Consider the following 13,177-nt stretch of genomic DNA (forward strand, 5'->3'; position numbering starts at 1 on the left):
GGCAGAGGAAAAGGGAGGAGAAAGCAGAGAGGCCAAAGCTTTTATTGGGGTCCCCATGGGAAAAGCACGGGGCCGGGGTGGGGGCAGGAGAAGCTCCTGAGGGTTAGCTAGTGTGAATAATTCCGAAAGGCTTTGGGCAGGGGGCTATCCCTAGTGGTCTGGTCCCCGCCACGGGTGATCTGGGGCAGGGGACAGAGTGGTCTGCGGTGTGAGCTACAGAAAGGGGGCGTTTAGGGCAATGAGCTGCAGGTTGCTTGGAGAGTTTGTCGTGTGACTTTCGCTTGCCTTCCAAAGCTGGAACGCAGGGGAGGTGTAACTAGCTTCGGCCATGACTTCGGGCCTGTGATGACTGGAGGCCAAACAGGGAAATACGGAATCTAAGAAGACACAGAGAGAGGAGCCCTGGCGTGGTGCTCCAGGCGCTGGCCACCACCCGGCTGGAACGCGGGGCACTGTACACATCCCAGCAGCGTTTTTGCTTCTTCGTCTTCATGCGGCTAACCCCGGGCAGAGTGTTGGTGGTGCCTGTGCCTCTGCTCTCCTAGCAGGAGGGCTGGCCAGCTGCAGACACTCTCACTCTGGGCCCCTAAGCAGCTACCGTCAGAAGTGGGTAACCGGGTCCCTGGGACGCTTCGGAGGAGGCTGGAGGGCCTCTGCGCTCAGGCACCTCCCGCTCTATCTTTATGGGGGCGCCCTCTGCTGGCCAAGCGCAGAGCAACTCAGTTCTTGGCCACTTAGAGGCCAAGCTTGAAGCCCTTAATCAGGGTGTCCGCTCCTCCGGGATTTTCTCCGTTCGTGCTCCTCGTGAAGTTCAGCCCGGGGCTAGTTGATCAAGATGTGTAAATCGCATGCCCACTATGCGCAAACCCCCCCCTTATAAATAAGTCATGTACTGACTTGCCTGACCCAAATACCAGTGCCCGTGAGCTCACTGGCGCGACCAACGTGCAGTAAGTATAGTAAAGGGGGCAGTGTGGTAGAGGTGAGGCTGAGGCCAGAGGGGGTACTTGGCAGAGGGTCAGTGCAACCAAGCTGAGCCCCGAAGGGGGACTGGATTTCAGTCGAAAAAGGGGACGCCCCTTCCAGGTGGAAGGGACAATGTGATGCCAGCACCCCCACTGTTCTCTGTTCTCTGGTCACTGATCGGTCCTCTTTTGTGCCAGTCAGGGGAGTCCCCAAGTCACCGTTCCTTCAGATGGCTCCCTTTCAGAGGGACATGGTGGCTGATCCCATCTCCTGCATCTTGTCCCCTCCCCAATCCTGATGTTAAACATCCTCACAGTTCCCCATGAACCTCCATTCCTCTGAGCTTACCGATGGGCCTCTGAGGAAGATTTCACTCAAAGAGGTTTTGCTTCTTTTAAAATGCTATGCACATGGATGAAATGTGTGTCCTCTTGGGTGTCTTTAAGCTCCAAACTGCAAGAGTGAGGGATCTGGGCCCCCGCCCTTGTTCTCCTTTGCTGTAACAGGGGCTCCTTCTTGCTTGCCTCTATTTGGAAATCATCTTTCCTCCAATCCCCACCCTGCCCCCACACAATGGATCCTGAAGAACTCAGACCCCGGCTACCCACAGGATTCTGCGTCCAAGGCAGTTATTGGAGGGATACTCCTCGGGTTCAGAGCCAGGGAAGAGCCCAGCTACGATCCAGGAGACCCTGGGGTCACAGAGAAGCCAGTTCATTATCATCAGCCTCATTATTATTGTTGTTTGTCCTGTTTTATTCCTGCTTCTACTGTAAGTGAGCTTGGGTCTGTCATCTGGCCTGTAATAAGATGACTGGCCACAAGGGGGCAACAGGAGGCAAAACTTTACCTGAAAATCACTCCTAATTGCAGCCGTCCCAGACTGTGAATTACAGAATCCTAGGAAGAGAAGGATCCCCACCCCCCCACCCCCCACCCCCGCGTTGTCTCCAGACTGTGTCCCAGAAAGAGAAGCCACAAGGCCATGGCTGGTCAGAAGAGTGAGATAGAACTAGAATCCAAAAACCCTGCTTCCCCCACACCCAGCACACTATGGCTCAGGCCCTGAGGGGGGCTTGCTCAGAGGGGTCTGGGAGGAGGGAGTCCGTAAACTCCCTGTCCCCCATCCGTCTTAGGACTTAGGCTGTGGGGTGCTCAGGGTGGTTCATGGAGCTCCCGTCTAACAGAGGAGCCAGGACTGACATACCCACACAGCAGTCATCTGGGAAAACAACCCCATCACAGCGGGCTGCCCTACAGTCCCTAAGAGCAGGAGGAATCAGAGCAGGAGAGACAGCCCGATGGGCAGCTTCTTGGGGAAGGCCTCCTGGAGGCTGGGCTCATCCCACAGACACCCTCAGCTCCCCGGCCGGGGCCTCTCTCACCAGGACCTTCTCTCGCCCCTCACATGTGTTCTGCAGTGGCCATGCCCCCCTCTCAGCCTCAGTTTCCCTTTCTGGCCTGGACAGGACATGACAGGACCAGATGTTCTTCCACTGTGACAGGCTGGGTGGGCAGAACACGCTGACCCAGACTAAGGTATGAAGAGAGAGACTTTATTTTTTTTAAAATTTTAAAAAGATTATGTTTATTTACTTGAGAGAGTGAACACGAGCAGAGGGAAGAGGCAGAGGGAGAGGGAGAAGCAGGCTCCCCACTGAGCAGGGAGCTCAATATGGGGCTTGATCCCAAAACCCTGGGATTATGACCAGAGCCGAAGGCAGATGCTTAACCAACTGAGCTACCCAGGTCCCCCCGAAAAGAGAGACTTGAATCTGGGCTCTTTCTGCTATGATTCCAGTCTAGAAAAGGAGGCAGGGGTCCCCTTTGTCCGTGTAGGGCCTCCCCTGGACTCAGAAAGCTCGGGGCTGGAGTAGTGAACACTGAAGCTGGAGGTCTCCAAATGGTCCCGGCAGAAATCAGGATTGCTGGAGCCCAGGGTTGTGCATGCGTTTTAAATATCTGACTGCCTTCTTCACCATGGTGTCCTTGGGGTCTGAACAGATGGGCTTGTCCTGGACACTTATAAGCCTACACGAGAGGGAGAGGGAGAAAGTCGTCAGTGGGTGTCAGGGCAAGAAGGACTTCCACAGCCCTGGGATCAGCCTTGCTCTGTAGCGACCAGGTCCCCGAGGCCCCCAAGAGAAGCAAGAGGTTGCCTGAAGTCACACAGCACCTCGGTGACAGATCCGGGACATCAAGTTTGTCGGCAGTGACTCTTGACTCCCAACGCTCCTGACAGTCCCTCCCGGGGAGCCAGGACATTCTGCCCCTCACTTCAGCTGGCTCACTCCCACCAAAAACCTGGAAACTAGGGGTGCCCAGGAGGCGCCCGGCTCAGGTCCAAGCCGTGGGAAGTGACCACAGTGGTCTCTGAGGGCCAGTGTGCTGGGGGGCTGCCCTGTCTCTCGGGGCTTCTGGTTCCCCATCAATTAGAGAAGAGGTCAAACCTCACAGCCCGAGGCCTTTGGGGTCTCACAGGGTGGGGTGCAGGAACCGCCAGGAGGAGCAGGGCTGGGGTGGGAAGGGGGCCATGAAGGCCCCACTCTCTCCTCTCCCCAGTGCCCCTTCTGCAGCCCTAGGGGCTGCCTTTTCCCAGACTCCTAGGAGCAAAGATGGTGGGGGAGGGGAAGGGGGCTGGGCACACTTACACGATGGCTTCCTTGGGACACTCCTTTGAGGTCCTGTACCAGGCTTTGAGCCTTCTGAGAGGAATGGCTCCTTTGAAGTACTCTAGGCAGCACTCCCGGCCCACATTAGTCCCTCGCGCTATGGAGAAAGGAGGCAGGAGTAGGTACGTCTGTGAGTGTCCGTGTGTGTGCGCGCGCGCGTGCGTGCGCATGTGTGGATGAACACATTTGTGTGTGTGAGGTCTCTCTGTGTGCTCTGGGGGGCCCTGAGTGTGTGTACATGTGTGCACGCATGTCTCTGTGTGTGTTTGGGGGATCTGTGCGTGTATATTGGTGTGCGTGTAGGCGCGGCTGTGTGTGTCTGCATGTGTGTTCCTCTGTGTGTGCACACACTCAAATGCCAGCCGGGGAACCACCCAAGAATGTCCTCTGGACCAGGCTCTGGGCTGAGCCTCTGCCTGCAGGAGCTCATTCAGCCCTCACAGTGCACCCAGAGACAGGCTCCGCCACTACCGTATTTCACTGAGGATTACACGGGAGCCCTGGGCGCAAGGACACTTTCCTGGGCCTCAGCTTCCTTCTCTTGCACAAGAAAAAAGTATCCAGCACTTGCAAATAGGCCAGCTGGTGATGCGTGGCTTTAATCAATGCCACGGCTCGAGTGTTTTCTAGGAAGCCCCCAGCTGTCCTCCGGCCATCCCCCAGGGTATAACTCACTGGGTTGGACTAACTCAGAGAGCTAACCCAACCTGAGTTTTGCAGAAGTGAGAGCCACGGGTGAAGGCTGGGGAGCCGTGGCCGAGCGGGGCGCTAGCCAGCTGTGTTCCCACATCGGCCGCCTTTCTCTTCCAGCTGCGGATAGACATCCCTCGATTCAAGTGCTCCGGGAACCAGCGCTCCTGCCGGCATGCTGATGCTCTCGGTGTCAAGAAAGACCCGGGAGCAAAACAGACGCTAACCAGTGCTTCCGAGAATAGGTCATTTTCCACTGTCAAAACCCAACCAAGGTCATTGCCTCTCAGTCACTGCAGAGAGAGAAGGGCCAGCACTTTGCTCGTCACTGAGCCAATCCCAAGCTCTGGGGTGGCATCTTCCACACACCCCCCTCCTCCTCATCCTCATGCCTCCCTCAAAATCCTACTGCTGCCAGCCTCCCCCGTCCCTAGAGGAATCACCGGGCTGTCCCTAATGCATAAATAGCGGTCATCGCGGCCGTGATCTTGGTGCCCTGCCCCCTCCTGTCCCAGGCCACCTCTCCTTGGCTCTCACCTGCATACATGACCTGCAGAGAAGCCCCCAGGAGGAGCGTGACCAGGAGCAGCGTCTTCAAGGGGGTCATGGTGCTGCGAGCCCAGGAGAGGACCTGTGAGTGTGGGTCCTTCTGCTCAGGGGGAGGCGAGGATGACAGCCAAGCTTGGAGGTGACCTATTTAACCTCTTTGGGGATCTGCCCCACCTCCTGCCGCCTCCCCCATACATCCTTCCCTACACCCGTGGAGTCTGAAGATTTTGAGATGATTCAGCACAAGTCCAGTCCTGGAATGTTTGTGGCTTTCCAGAGAATGGGCACTCCGTTGGGGACAGAGGTGGGGTGTGTGTGTCCGGGGGCCATGACAGTGACACACTTCTCCTTTCACAGAGACATTTCTTAGTTCCTCTATTAGAAGAACAGAAGAGCCTCCCCTACAGGGGGTTAGCCTCTGCCCCGAGGCCGGTGAGCCTCCTTCATGCACCGTGTCCTGTATGGGTGGGTGGGGGGGTGGCGGACAGCCAGGTAGGTGCCAGTGGGGCTGCCTAGCCTGGGCCTGGACGGGCTCCTGGGCTCCTGGCAGGCCTCCTGGGTTTGGGGGTGTCAGCAGGCTGCATAAGCATGGGGGCATCTTCCCGGGGGTACCCCAGCTCCACTCATTCTGAGAAAGGCCTGAGGCCCAGACGACTTCGGTTGTGGGTGCTTCCCCAAGCTGGGTCCTGAACCACAGGAGACCAGAGCCTGGCAGGTTTTAATCATCATTTAGTCTAAATTGGCCTCCTGTAGATTGGGAAGCCTAGCTCCCCAACATGGGGTCCCTCACCCCGGACTGCAGAATGGAAGGCAAGGATCTGCAAGGACCCAGTCTGCCATGGACAGGTGGTCAGCTTCCAGTGTGAGCCCCGAACAGACTTTCCATGCACCATGGGCCACAGCATCCCTGCCTCGGGCCCCTCCCCAGCCACCAGAGAAAACGGCCAACAGTCTGCTTCGGGTTCCCCTGGGCCAAGTGGCAGGAGCCCCTTCCTGGGAGGAGAGTCCTGGGCCCACTTCCAGGTGGCAGCATCTCAGCAGGGTGACCCCAAGCCCCGCTCTGCTCTGTCCCTGAGTGAATAGGAGCTCAGATGACACCCGGGCCCACACCATGGGACACACGTCTTCCCCTCCCCACAGCCGGCTCTGTATTAGCCTGACACCACTGTGGCATCTTATTAGCAGGGATGATAACGGCAACAGGTGCTGTCTGGGAAACCCAACCCACGGAGGGGGAGGGGCGGTGCTTGCTGCCACCTTGCCAGTCCTCACAGGGCATCTGGGAGAAGAAGCTATGCATTGGACAGGGGCGCTGGAGGGCAAGACCATTCTCCTCCTCCTCCCCTCGCCCCCATCCCAGGGCCACCTTGGCAGGCTGGTGCCACTTTGCATCCTGGTCAGGGAGGGGTGGGGCACGCCTGGTCCATGGCAGGATGTCTCCTGAGCAGGGTCCTCTGTCGTCATCTTGTTGTGTGACTTTGGGCAGCTCACAGACCCTCTCTGGGCCTCACAGCATCACCCATCAAGGGACGTCTGGACCGTCCCAGGGGCCCCACCAAAACAGCCAATCCGAGCCAACTGGGGTCCCCTCAGTGGATCTCACACCAGTTTTCCTCTGCTTCTCAGGGTCACATCACCCACTCCTCAAGCCACCACCCGGGGGGGTTCTTTGTCCCCAGCTTGTCTGGGTGGGCCCTTCTTCCTGTCTCTGGGACAGGCTGTAATTTGCACATGCGGCAGGGGTCCTCCTGCCTGTCGTCATCTTTGGCACCAGCTTCCTGCACAAGGTGGGGACAACCTCCACCCCAAACAGAGGCGAACCGAGCAGGCTCCATCCTGCGGAGTCAGAGGAGGCCAGCCTGGGCTGGGGAAGGGATGCTGGTGCCCTCGGTGAGCCCCCCTGGGAGAGGGCCACTTTGACCTGGAGAAGAGTCTAGGCTCGGAGGAAATGCAAACACCCCGAGGTGCTTGGGGAGGGCCTGGGTCCCGTGAAGGGCAGAGGTGGTCTCTGCCGATGCTGCCCTTCGTGGGTAGAGTGTCTCCTGACCCTCTCATCCTCATGCCCTCTGCCCAGTGGCTTCTCCACTGGCCACAGGGGTCACGGAATGCTCTCCTGTGTTGGACAAGAGGGGACTGTAAGGATGATGATTAGCAACTTTACTAACAGCCAGACTGCCCGGCCCCTACCGCTGGGGAAAGTCCCTGACGGGGGTTTGAGTCCCCCTTGTTCTGCTGCAGACTCAGAACTTTTCTCCAGAAGGACCCAAATTCCCCTGTCCCTTCTAGGGAATTGGTTGTGACAGCAAGAGCAGAAGGTTCTGGACTAGCTCTGGGCTGGTGTGGGATGCCTGGCAAGGGAGGGAACAGAGGAGCAAACATGCTGTGCCCAGGGCTGTGGTGGGAGAGGAACAGGGCCCAACCCCGATGTAGGAATGTGCACATGAGATAAAGGGCTGTCAGACCTAGAGCAGGGAGAGGTTCCTTCTGGCTGAGAGACCTTGGAAGGCTTCCTGGAGGTGGTGGCCAGGAATGGGTCCTTGTGACTGGGAGGATTCACACCAAGAGAAGGAGTAGTGGGAACTTCACAGAAGGGAAGCACTTAGCATGGGCACAGAGGAGGGAATGTGCAGATAAATGAGAGAAACAGGGGCACCTGGGTGGCTTAGTGGGTTAAGCCTCTGCCTTCAGCTCAGGTCATGATCTCAGGGTCCTGGGATCAAGCCCAGCATCGGGCTCTCTGCTCAGCAGGGAGCCTGCTTCCCCTCTCTCTCTGCCTGCTGCTCTGCCTACTTGTGATCTCTCTCTGTGTCAAATAAATAAATAAAACCTTTAAAAAAAAATGAGAGAAGCAGTGCAGAACTCTGATGGGGGACACTGTTCTGATGTGACAGGGAGACTGTAAACTCCGTGAGGACAGGGACACATCTGCCACCATGTGTGTCCCTAGCATCTCCACACTGTGGGGCTTTCCATGAGGCTTGACCAAAACAGAGGGGACGGGACGAAGGACAAGGACAAGGAGCCCGAATCTGGGGAGAAGCACTGGAGTGAAGAGCCCACCTCTCCACCTCTCTTTGGAGGCAACACAGACCAGGGACATTTTTGAGGTGGTTTCCTTGCCAGGGGTTAACTGGTTCATTCCTCCTCAGGTCTCCCAGCTATGAAATGGGTTCCCAGGGACCTTCCAGATGGGATGTCCTGAGACTATGAGTCTGGGACTATGCTAAGGTCTCAAGAGACCTTTACGGTGTTGTGCACACTCTAGAGCTCAGAGGTCGGGCTGGGAAATCAGGAATGCTCCCTGGCGGAGGCAGTGGTGAGGCGGAGTTCTACAGAGGGCAACAGAGGAGAGGGTGGCCAGAGGAAGGGCAAGGTCACGGGTGGGAAAACAGGCCAGATGCAGGCCTAGTAGGACCATGGAGTTAAAGGGGAATTGGACCAGAGTGGAAGAGAGAGGTTGAGTGACTGCGTGTCTCAACACCTCTGACTCAAGCTGACCAGATATGCCGCCCATGCAGCGGCCACCCTTGCTGCCCCGGGGCCAAGACCACAGCCGTGGGGAGTCCCTTAAGGACTAGAGAAGATCAACATTTCCCCCACCATTGCTTGAAGCGGGTCTGCCAGCCAGATTCTGGGTACCTCGCCCTGAAAGAGAGGGAGGAATTTCTTCTGTCCTACCTCTGGCTCTGTTGTGGGCTGGGGCAGAATCAGCAATGCTGTTGTCACAACCCCAAGAACTTAGCCCTAAGCCATGGAACTGCACATGACAGTCATCCCTGAGGTGGCAGCCCACGTCAGCTGAGGCTCCAGGAGGAGAAGGACTTGCTGGGAGCATTCCAGTGAAGTTCTAGCATTTTGTCCACAGAAATCTGTCCTCTGACAGCTGAAGCTAGACTTGTCTTATCTTACCCATGATGGCTAAGATGTGAAGGTCCCAAATGTTATCTGCAGCCCCCAATCCCAAAATACATCCCACTGCCCTGTCCCGAGGGCCTGATGGGCTCACTGATGGGTCAGCCTTCCCTGACAGGTCGTCAGTCTGCTTGAGTCCAGGGGTCAGTAAAACAGGGGTATCCTTACCATGGGCTTTCCGTCCCCTCCCATGGTCAATGGGAAAGACTTGTTCAGCAGGCCGCCTGCATGTGTCTTGAACCAATCCCCTTGTCACCATCCACATGGCCAACCATCTCCATCTCCCTGCTGGACCCCAGCCCCACGCTCATCTCCCAGCCCCCAGCCTTGCCACTCCAATCTACCCTCCTCTCTAAAGCCCCGAGGTCTTTCCAAAACACAAATCTGAGCAAGGCTCTCCCCTCCCTCAGAAATCCTTCCATACTACCCCATCGTCTTTAGGACGAAGTCCAGATTCTCATTGACCATTCCAGCCTCAACTTCTGCCTCCAGCCCCACCATCTATCTCCTTTCTTTATTCTAGCCACATGGACATTCTTTCAGTTCCTTGAAAATGCCAGGCTCTTTGTATAGTTCTTCCCCCTGTCTGGAACTCTCTCTCCTGCTCCCCCACAGCCCACTTCCTTCCACTCCTACCCTCCTCAGATCACAGCTTAAACCCTCACTTCCTTCCTTCAGACCTCCCCTTCCTCTGTGTCCTCACAGGTCCCTGGCTTCCTTCTCCTGCTCTCATCACATTACACCGCGATCACTGGTTTGTTTGCGGGGTCTTACATGGAAGATTGTGAACTCCTTGAAAACAGGATTTCTTCTGTGTTCCAACTTGCAGCTCTAGGACTTAGCACCCAGTAGGTCCTCAATAAAATATGTTTATTGAATGGGTAAGTGGTGGATGGTTGGATGGATGGATGGGTGGGTGAATGAATGAGTGGATGATGGATGAAGGATGGGTAAATGGATGGATGGGTGGATGGATGGATGGACAGATGGATGGACACATGAATATGCAGATGAATGAACGGATGGATGGATGGACACTTACTAATTTCTGAACTACAGCTTGGGCCCAGCTTACATTCTAACCCAGGGCCTCCTTCACTCCAGAACAAATTATTTTTGTCAAGGGTGTCTCACCAGTGTCTCAGTGTCATGAGACACACCTGAATTCTCCTGTCATGAATGAGGCAGAAGAGTCCAACCAAGGCACTCATTGACTCTTGCCCCATCTAGTTTATTTTTATTTATTTATTTATTTATTTTAAGATTTTATTTATTTATTTGACAGAGAGAAATCACAAGTAGGCAGAGAGGCAGGCAGAGAGAGAGGAGGAAGCAGGCTCCCTGCTGAGCAGAAAGCCCCATGTGGGGCTTGAACCCAGGACCTGGGATCATGACCTGAGCTGAAGGCAGCGGCTTAACCCACTGAGCCACCCAGGTGCCCCGCCCCATCTAGTTTATAACCTCCTTGTGGGTTGTGGCCATTTCCTGCCTTCCGTCAAACCTGGATTTCTTTGACTGTGGCTTTGCTCTCGCTCCTTCTTCATCCCAGGAGGTTCTCCTTCTCTCAGTTCCACGCCCACCTCCTAGCTCTTTGTGTTCTCCCTTCCCATGGCGCCCTCCCCTCTGCTGACCACATGAGCTAGGGTCTCTGCCTCTGTAAAACCCTCTTTGACCCACTCCCTCAACACACTGTCCTTCTATTTCTCCTTTTATTCATGACCAAACTTCTCCAGTGTGTGGTCTGCACCTCCCACTACCATTTCCTCTCTGTTCGTGGGTGATTTAATTCTTAGCGCTATGGCCCTCACATTCTGGGGAAGCCACTTTGTCGGTGCCTCTCAGCCACCCATGGCCACTCTCTGAACTTCCCATCCCCTCACAAAGGGCAGTGTGGGACAGTGGTTACCCACAGATGCTCTGAAAGCATTCTCCACAGCCCTGGATCCCAGTCCCTCTTCCACGGGTTCCTTACTGTGTGACCACGAACAACTCTATGATCCTCACTGTCCTCATCGGAAAAATGGGCTTGTTGATAGATGCTCCCCCGTGACATTGCTGGGAAAATTAACTGAGATGATACGGGAAAACTTCCTGGTCTCCCAATGGGTTGATGATCTCCTTGTCATCACTAGGAACCTTTTCTCTTTGTGACATTCCTTCCCATTGGGATTTGGGAGAGGGTTCTTCCCTGAGCCTTCTGTGGGTTCCTTTTCTTGGTAACATTTCCAAGCTCTCACCCTGGGGCTGGGCAGGGTTCTCAGCAATTACCCCTATTAGTTTACTTTGTTCTCACAATAACCCAAGGAGATAAGAATTATTATTGTCTACATTTTACAGATGAGGAAACTGGGGACCAACCACAGTGGTTAAGAAACTGGTCCGAGGGTCCACAAGGCTGGCAAGTGGCTGAAGCGTGCATGGGGCTCTGTCCTAGCGTTTGTTTTTGTCTCAAGCAACCCTTTCTCCCTCCTTTGACCTTGAGGTCAATGCTCCCTAAATCTCTCTCTCCAGCCTCTTTGGACCTCGCCCCATCCTCTGGCCTCCTCTTGAGCCTAGCCATTCTGGACTGTGGGCTCTTAAGAAGCAGAAATCTGTCCCTTTGTGGCTCGCTCAGTTCAAGAAAAGAAAGGCAGCACCAAGTTCCTCTCAACCAACTTCCCCCACCCCCCCTCTTTTTTTTTTTTTTTTTTTGGTTCAGGCTGGCGTCATTCTCCACCTCCCATCTGCCCCTCTGGTCTGAAATTGTACCCTTGACTCATCTCTCACCTGTAGGCCCCATGGTGCAGAGACCCTGCCCTGCAATGTCTTCAGGGGGCACTCAGCGTCTTGACCCCCTCCTCATTCCCACTGGCTGGGAACCAGAATCCTCCCCACCAGGACGGTATTGACAACTTCCAGACCTATTTCCTCCTCTCTGGTCCTCCTGCATGCCTTCCTTGGATGGGTCTTTCTCAAGGGCTGCTCTGACTATGTACAGCCTAAAAGAACCATTAGTGGTTCCCTAGTCCCTGAACCCTCCACTCAAAACTCTTCTGGCCAGTCTTTAAGCCCTATCATCCCTCCAGATCAGTCTCACCTTGAGGATCGTGGTGCTCAGGTTCTGGGAACATTGAAGGGTGCCCTCACTGGGCGACTTGGTTTGCTATGCCCTCCTCTTTTCCGGATCACCCACCTCCCTGAGCCAAATTATACCCACTTCTCATATAGGACATGCCATCAAAGATTAAACGGGGGGGGGGGGTCCCCAGGGAAGGGAGGGGCTAGGAGCTATGACTCTTGGTCGGGTAACCCAGGTTTGAATTCAGCTCTGCCATCCATCAGTTGTGTGATGAGGAGCAAGTGACTTCTCTCCGAGCCTCAGTCTCCCCACCTGCAAAATGGAAATAATAACAGTAGAGTAGGTGAGCAGGTTTTGGTTCACATCCACCGCCTTCGGGCATATATCTGGCAAACAGTACCGTGTTCCCGACTTTAAATATCATCTGTACGCCAAAGACGCCTAACTTTTTCTTACAAGCTCCAGACTTTTTGTCACCTGCCTCCTGAACACGACAAGCCGGCGTCTCAGAACCCCCAAGTCCAAAGCCGACTTCCCGATTCCCATCCGCCCCCACACATGCTCCCCCCACCCCCGCCCCCTTTCTTCCCCAGCCCTTCCTTCCCCGTTACTTGGACCAGAAACCTGGGCACCATCCTGACGCCTCTTCCTCTCCCCCAACTCCTTGCCACACCATCTGTCAGCCCCTCTCCTGGCTCCGCTTCAGAATCCCTCTGGAGCCCACCATCCCGCCCCTGGATCCCGACATCGGCTCCTGGCAGAGTCCCTGCCTCCATCCTTGCGGGATATGCTCTATTCTCAGCACAGTCACCGGGGGAATGTGAACCTCCTGCGCTCACGCCCCCCCCCCCCCCGACTCTGCCCTACACCCTGGAGGAAAGGCCAAAGACCCTGGAGCAGCCTCGAGGCCCCGCCTGGCTTAGGGCGCTGTGGCCTCGGGGAGCCTCCACCGTGCCTGACGTCCTCCCTCCTGAGGACGCTCCACAGACCGTTCTTTTGGCCTGGAATATTCTTTCCCCAGATACATGCATGACTCACTCCTTCACCTCCTTCCTTCTCTGCTTAAATGTCACCTTTCAGTGAAGCCTACCCTATTTAAAAACGCAGCCCACCTCACCTCTTCCTCGGCTCTATTTTCTTTTTTTGCGGCAGTCCTCCCCACCCCTTAATAACGACACCGTTGACATGCTTCTTCCACCCGCGGCTTGTTGCCCGTCTCCCCCTGACACCCCCACTGGAACGTTAAGTGCCACGGAACCAAGGCCCTGTCTGTCTTGTGCTTCACATCATCGTGGCACGTGAGAGGCCCCCAGTATACAGGGGTTGATTT

The 13,177-nt window shown here is 55.6% G+C and overlaps 1 protein-coding gene across 1 annotated transcript; it reads right to left on the bottom strand.

The window, feature by feature from the left end:
* Positions 1-2,610: 2,610 nt before the first annotated feature.
* Positions 2,611-4,991, bottom strand: CCL17 (C-C motif chemokine ligand 17). The gene is made up of 3 exons (XM_047711588.1): positions 4,866-4,991; positions 3,618-3,735; positions 2,611-2,997 (listed from the first exon to the last, which is right to left on the bottom strand). The coding sequence occupies exons 1-3, from the start codon at positions 4,933-4,935 to the stop codon at positions 2,886-2,888; spliced, it is 300 nt and encodes a 99-aa protein (XP_047567544.1). The 5' UTR covers positions 4,936-4,991; the 3' UTR covers positions 2,611-2,885.
* Positions 4,992-13,177: the final 8,186 nt, after the last annotated feature.

Source organism: Lutra lutra, chromosome 17 (assembly GCF_902655055.1).
Source record: "Lutra lutra chromosome 17, mLutLut1.2, whole genome shotgun sequence".
NCBI classification, from domain to species: Eukaryota; Metazoa; Chordata; class Mammalia; order Carnivora; family Mustelidae; genus Lutra; species Lutra lutra.